Source organism: Pyrus communis, mitochondrion (genome assembly GCF_041283825.1).
Source record: "Pyrus communis mitochondrion, complete genome".
Classification (NCBI taxonomy): Eukaryota; Viridiplantae; Streptophyta; class Magnoliopsida; order Rosales; family Rosaceae; genus Pyrus; species Pyrus communis.
The window spans coordinates 387,501-395,078 of record NC_065229.1 but is presented as its reverse complement, the minus strand read 5'-3'; the positions used below and the strand labels follow the sequence as shown (position 1 = coordinate 395,078).

Sequence of the window (7,578 nt, the reverse complement as noted above, 5' to 3'; positions counted from 1 at the left end):
GTCTTGACAACGTCCAAAGCTTTGGATACACTAATTCTAGGTTCAGAAAGAACCAAAACATCAAAGGCATGAATTCTTTTTAAGTCATTAACAAGGGACTCACTCTCACATTCCACGCTAATAGCTTTAACATCATTAATAAGCTGGAAAGCAAAGGCGCCAAAGAACACGTATCTATTACCTCCCCCAGCAACTGCTCTCTTCCTACGGTCTCGTTGCCTTTTTTGGGGGTTCCTCCTCACATTGACCGAACCCGCAGAGAAGGCCACGGCGAGACGAGCCATTTTTGAACAATAGAGTGACGCCAAGGGCGATAAAGGTCTTCCAATGATAGAAAAGGGGCATGATATCAAAAGATTCCTAAAGTACTTTATGCACTTCCTGAGAAGGAAGTCGTTTTTTTGGTATTGGATCCGCTCTTCTGTTAGCATGAACATGAATTTGATTCTATTTGTCTTCTTTATTCCTAAGGGAACCCCCCACCAGAACCATTCTTAAGACCACCAAGCCCTCTCGAATAAGTTCTACTATAGAAGCTTTCAACGTACACCCAGGGACAAATCTTTCGCTCACTGAGAAGTGAAACCCTGTGACTAGATCGTCCTGAAGACGGATGCGACGGGAAGAAATGGCATTTGGAAGTGTTGCTGGCTTAACATTTAGGTTTCGGCATAACAAAGCTTGCACTGTCTTTTCGCACTTAGGCGCACAGCGTGCAATTGGTAATGATTCTACTACGGTGCCACAAATTCGCAAACTGATCCTAAGTAATCGTTGTTGTTCATTGGATTCCGGAGGTACTACTTCGTTAGGGTTGGGGAATTGCTGCGATTCTTCCTGAATAGCCTGGATTCTACCGTCGAGAGTCATTTTGAAAGTATTACCTAAACTCTTACGACTCAATATGATAAAGCCTATAAAACAAAGAGCTACTATCATTTCTTCATTATAGATTGAAATATTCTTCGAACTTAATGCACAAATAGATGGAATAGCAGCAAATAGCATCTTTCTGGCATGCATATTCGTGGAAGTAAATCTCATTATGAAAGCTTATCTCTATCCTTGCAGAAACTGAACGGGAAGGACTTTTGAATCGGATGCGCTCGCCCAGCGAGAAAGGTCCTGACCCTGCCAACCAAAAAAAGAAAGAAGAGAACGAAAGGAGAAGAGAATTTCTTTGTAATTCTCTAGGAGTCATGTTTAACCTTGAATGCTATTAATAAATTCTACAGCAATAGTCCCGCGGACTCGGAAAGTAATAACGAAAATGGCTAACCCAATAGCGGATTCCGCAGCTGCCACCGTTAGAACCAATAAAGCAAATAATTGACCCATCATATCATCCAAAGAAACGGAAAATACCAAAAAGTTCAAATTCACAGCTAATAACATTAATTCAATTGACATTAACATAATAAGAATATTTCGTCTATTAAGGAGGATTCCCCAAATACCTAAAATAAAGATGATCATAGAAAATGTGAAATATTTGATAGGATCCATTTCGGATAAGATTCACTTGTAGTTCCGCTTCTTGCTATAACAGAAAGACTTGTCGGAAATCTGGTTGGTCCAGAAAGGCATGGGAGTTTTGGGCGTACTTTCTCTCACTCTCCTGAACTTTCTAACTTAATTACATACGAGATTCTCGGCGTTTCGTTAAATGATTCTCAATTATCATTCCGCGTCTACGAAAAGAGAATAAGCAATAAATTTAACTTAGCTAACGCTACCTTCTTACTTTTAGTAAGCAAGCGTTTCAATTCATTGAATGCACGAGATTCGGGCGCACGTTACCAGGGTAAGGTAAAACTATGAAGCAAGGGTTGATTGCGCGGGATTCGGCGAAATGCCAAATCTTTTCGAGAAGAAATTTAACGATTGGAAAGGGGCCCTCCTTTACGTAAGCGTTAAAGCCTTTCCCCCTATCCTTTAAAGCCGATACCAAACCTACTCGTCTGCTTTCTTGTCCCTTTAATGCTCACTAGTGTGTAGGCTTCATAACTACCACCGTCATCTCTGTCCTCCCCTTCAAGTGCCTATAGCCCATATCTGAATCATTTTCCGGCAGTACGCTTGTCGCTCTTCTTTCCTGACTTGAATTAAGAAGAAACCTTTTATCAACCCGATCGGGATAACCGGGGGGCTAGGAAAGCACTTAATAATTGATAGATAGGCACGGAAGCCTCTCGAACGAATTGAATTGTTCGAAGTCCAGCACGATAACGATAGAAGGAAAAAAAAGGCCTTGTCCTGACTTCCCCTGAGGGTAGGGAATACAGAGGAGATCCACCAATGAATGCCTATATAGCAGATAGTGCGCAGGTTTTTATCCCAAGTAGGGTAAACCAACGGATTTGGTAATATAATCTATTGTGCAAAAAGATGTCCCCTTCTACTTACTATAAGTAAGATGCCTTAGATGGGACCAGTCTCCAGGGAAGGTTTTGATTCTTCACAGACAGGAGAGGGATAAGAGGGGCATTGTACTGACTTTGGGAAGGGATCCACTAAAAGGAATTCCTGCTCATTGACTCACTTCGGGAACTGATCACAATAAGGGTGATCTCTCCATATATTATATCTATATATAAGTACGGCTGCTTGAAGCCCCCTATTCTGTATCGGTAGTTTAGTCCTAGGCCGGGTTTACTTGCTTATATGTCCACTCTTTTATGACACTGACTTGGATGCTTAAGACCAAACATTTGTTCCCTCCGAGGATAAGGCAAATTAAAGGATGACCAGTTCGTACAAAGAATCAATTGCCAGTACTGAGGAGGGGAAGAGCAACTCTCAATTAAATTGCCTCTTATTCACGCGATATTGCTGGATCGGGCTTTCGCCCTTAGCCCTTTATTTGTTGGCATTGTCCACGATTCCCCACTGACTGACTATATAGGAGAGAGTACAAAGGATCGAACAACCGATAATAGAACAACCTATTCTTGGACAACCTCTTTTCTGCATATAAGAAGTTGCAAAGCGAAGCTGCTACTGGTCCCCGAACTTGTCGAAAAGGTCAAAATAAGTCACTAATCTAGAAGAAGTAGAAGCACCCTAGGAGCAGCTCTCATTTATTCTATTTGCTGGCCACTCTCCAGTATCAAAATCTGTAGTTTCCCACCTTTTACATTACAGTCTCAATCAGAGTAACAGGCCTTAAAGGGGCTTCTAACGGGCAAAGAAAAGAAAGACCTCTACACATCCACTCCTTTATGCCTTCTTTCCGAAGATTCATTCCTTTGGCACGGAACCTTCACCCAATCTTCAACCAGGTCAGGCATACTATGTTTGATGGCTGAAGCATCCCTTCTCTTATAAATATAAAGAAGACCGTTCGAAGGTTGAATTTACTTGCTTGCCTAGTGTCACAGAACTAGGTCAGCTGCTGATGTTTCCTCCTTGCTCGTCAGATGCGCCCAGTTCTAGTGCTAGATGGGAGATTAAGACAAAGACGAGAAGACGAAAGAAAGATCGTCTGCATCTGATCGTCTTCGTCTGCTATAACCTTCAAAAGAAGAACGGCAACCTCATACATTCTTTTCTTTCCTTCTCTTCTATAAACTTCCAGTAAGAGGAAGGCTCTGAAAGAGAGGCAACTATTAGACGTTACGCGAGTCCCTCAACCTATCGGTTGAGTCACATCGCTTCACTACCCTTAGAGAACTGAAAGTTACTTAAGGAAGTTAAAGGGCAGTACTAAAGGAAAGAAAGATATATTAGATCCTCCGCTCTTGGCCTAGCATACAGATTCAGTTAGCTACATCAAACAGCCAAGAAGGAAGCTCTTATTCGATAGTCGTACATACAATAAAAGAAGCTAAGCTGCTATTCCTTATTCCACTCCCAGTTAGTTAAGGAAATTAAGCTACTTCCTAACAGCAAGAAGGATATTTTCGGTAACCGGCGTCCTCTAGCTACACGGTCTTCCATCTGCGCCTTCGCTTGATGAATGTATGACTTTTTACGACCAGTTGCCTACGGATTCTCCTTCATCCTCTATCGAAGCGGAGCCATCTCCATCTCTGCGCTTGAATGTTTCTCCCCGGCCCTGCAGCAAAGGAAAAGTTCTTTCTCTAAATCGGGCCCGGGACATTCGACGAAAAAGGATGACCCGATGAAAAGCCCCTTTTCCCCCCAAAAAGGCCCGGATCCCCTATTTATTTATAGGAAAATCTGCCCGCCCCGAGGAAAAATATGTGTCCAGAAACGCTATGTGAATAGGGTCTTTAAGCCCTCACCCAGCATCTAGTTCAATCAACATATGTTTAAAATAAAAAATTGAAGCCTATAGCCATTTCAGCCTTACTCCCTATTCTGTCTTAAATAAAGCTATGAAAAAACTGGAGTAATGTGTAATGACTTTTCCCATTCCTGTGAGCTGTAGAGTTAGTTATCCTTTATCATCCCTGGTATTCCTCCTCTCTATGAGATGTGGGATCGACCCGCCCTTCCTGTTTCTACATCTTTTTGGATGATAAGACATGCCTATCCATGTTTTATCCAGCCTTTGCTCCACTATCAACCACCGGAATGGTTATTTTGCCTGCCCCGCTTTCCTCTCCCGCGCGGCAAGAGCTCGTTCGCCAAGTCCGAACTCCCGCTTTATCGTCGATGACGGCTCTCTTCGATGCCAGCAACCGCGTTTGACCCTTTCCGCGCTTTTTTCAATTTCCTTACATTCTAGCTGAAGGAGAGACTTTACCTTTACTTAGAGAGGGGCAGCAATACTACGCTCTTCCGTGCTCGTAGGTTGACTTCCCTTATGCATCCAGCCGCTTCACTAATGTGAATAGGTTATAGAGAGGGGTGGGTTGGTTATATACTCTTATGCGCGTTCCTTCTTCGAACCTTTTGGTATGTATTGCCCCCTAACTATAGATCAGATCCACCAGACGAGAAACTCAATTCCGCACTGCTGCTGAGTCGTCGGACTTATCCACCAAGGGATTCGTGGAATTTCTGTGGATTGCGTTGGAGGAAATCTACCAAAGCTAGGCAGATAGATAGACTCCTTTCCCGCTGCTAAGGGGGAGCAAGAAACTAAATCAAATGATTGTTTTTTAATCAGCGCCCCTTTTGGGTATGCAGGTACTAAGAGTCCTCTCACTACCAACCAGCAGACATCATCTTGCTGGTCATGTAACAGAGTTGTCGTCTCCAACCTCCTCTCCCTTGCTTAAGACTTTATTCTTTAAGGAAGAAAAGGTCTCTGATTGGACTCCGCCCCGGTTTAGGTCCTCCAGAAGGGCATAGAGTCGCTCTAAGGAGGGTTCTCCCGTGGCGGTACGCGGATTGTCGAGGGCCCGAGCCCCGCGCCCCAGCCAATTACCTTCAGGATCAAGACCTGCCATATGTCGGACAATCTCGACCTTGATCTCGAAAAGATCCTGGGCCTTTATATGGGCGAAGTAGATGTCCTCGGCTCTGGGAGAATTAAATTTCGACAAAAGGCGCCGCTCAATCGAGCGAACTGAATCCCCTCCTATCATTTCATCTGGGTGATAGGGAAATTTTTCTTCTGGGGGACCCGATTAGACGGACCTGCTTCCTCCCCCCGGGAAGCGACCGGATTAGCGGGGGCGTTTTGGGGGTGCGGCTGGGCTACTTCTTCGCCTTCCTCATTAGGAGAGGAATCCAAAAAGACGCCTAGATCGAAAGAAGTCCAACCAGAACCCCTACTGCTACCCCCCCGATTTACCGAGGTTTCCCCCGTTGTTTCGGATTCGCTAAATGGTTCCAATAGAACCCGCACGTCAAACGAATCCTCCGTAAAAGAGGAGGGGGTTGATGGTCCAGATGGTCCGGAATCGGTAATGATTCCATTCCCAAGAATTAAGAGAGACCCGATGGAAAGAGATAAACAAGTTCCTATATACAATCTTAAAATATATAAATAGCTCAAAATTAAAAATAAGATGCAAATACGAAAAAGCTTGAGTGTCAAGCCTTTGCCTTTCTTTCTGTAATGACAAAGACGAAATAAGAATATAAAACAAATCAATATGATAAAGCCTATAAAACAAAGAGCTACTATCATTTCTTCATTATAGATTGAAATATTCTTCGAACTTAATGCACAAATAGATGGAATAGCAGTAAATAGCATCTTTCTGGCATACATATTCGTGGAAGTAAATCTCATTATGAAAGCTTATCTCTATCCTTGCAGAAACTGAACGGGAAGGACTTTTGAATCGGATGCGCTCGCCCAGCGAGAAAGGTCCTGACCCTGCCAACCAAAAAAAGAAAGAAGAGAACGAAAGGAGAAGAGAATTTCTTTGTAATTCTCTAGGAGTCACTACAGCTACCTTGTTTTGCCACCTAGACCAACCACACCTATAATTCTAGACACTAGCCCTCTTCTACTATAATAACTTCAAATGCCCAGAGATTCTATACCATTCTCTTCTGTATGTGAATCAGTACGAGGATTTCTGAGCATTCTTCGTTTAAGCAAATTCTCCGTTTCTTTAGGACGAGGACTCATGTTTCTGAGTCATGTTTCTGAGATTGATTGTTAGGTATCGAAAGTAGCTTCTCCTGCTGCTTCTGAGCTGGCAGTTCCTCTTTCTTACTATAATAACCTGCTTTAGTAGATCTAGAATAAGCAGGTGCAGCTGCCTCATCTATATAAATCAGTAAGAACAAGAACCATGAATCTCACTCTTTGCATACAATAGTTTGCACGAGAATCCTCCGTCTTTTGAATGCCAGTAGCAAGGGCGCTGTCTGCCTGCTCTCATTTTCCACCCCTAACCCTAAAACCCTAAGGGCATTCGAAATCCATGTGTTAAGAAAATAACAAGCACACCGGTTTCCTTGACCGGGTTTAGACCCATTTGATTCTTATACTCCCAGGAAAGAGAGGAACATCCACTGATTTAGGATCGCAGCCTTACGAATCCATACTGACACCAGTTGGTGTTTCAAGCGCTTCCACTAGCTGTTTGACATCAAGACACTGATAACAGGGAATCTAACTATTTAAGACAGATATCGCAACACTGATTGCGCCATAAGTACAGTATTAGAGTAAAGGAGTCACTATTTAAAGAAAGGAATCAAAGAATGATTAAACCTGCGGTCCATCGAACTTGCGGGGCTTCTATGAGCTTTCAGCCTCTCTGAGCCCTTAGCTTCCCAATGAATTAAAACTTGCAAAGAAAGGGATCACCGGAAGTGGAGCGCTCTCCTTAGCGCAAGCCATAAGAAGGAATTATTATCGCTTAGCGCTTGTGCTAAGGAAGCAACCTACCTTTAATTGCTCTTTCAGCCAAGTCGAAAGATGAAAAGGGGCTTTCTTCTAAAGTAGTCATTTTTTTTATAGAAGGTCATCTCCAAGTCGAAAAAGGTTCTTTGATTCTATACACTAAAAACCATGAAAGACCTCTTTTGCTTTAAAAAAATGTCAACACAGGCGGAACTTGTTTTGGAAGAGGGGATCACCTAGGTAGCGCATAAGCTGGAGCCGGACCGGAGACTGGACCAACTATTGCAAGAGGCCGGCTTCCCGGTCAAATTGAAGGGTATTTCCAAGAAGGAGAGTTGAGTAATGGCGGGTTTCGGGAC

General features: G+C 43.3%; 2 protein-coding genes across 2 annotated transcripts; both read right to left on the bottom strand.

The window, feature by feature from the left end:
* Positions 1 to 447: 447 nt before the first annotated feature.
* atp4 (ATP synthase F0 subunit 4) lies at positions 448 to 1,044 on the bottom strand. Its single transcript has one exon. The coding sequence runs from the start codon at positions 1,042 to 1,044 to the stop codon at positions 448 to 450; it is 597 nt and encodes a 198-aa protein (YP_010438260.1).
* A 159-nt stretch (positions 1,045 to 1,203) lies between these two features.
* nad4L (NADH dehydrogenase subunit 4L) lies at positions 1,204 to 1,506 on the bottom strand. The gene has a single exon. It carries the CDS (start codon positions 1,504 to 1,506, stop codon positions 1,204 to 1,206), a length of 303 nt encoding a protein of 100 aa, YP_010438259.1.
* Positions 1,507 to 7,578: the final 6,072 nt, after the last annotated feature.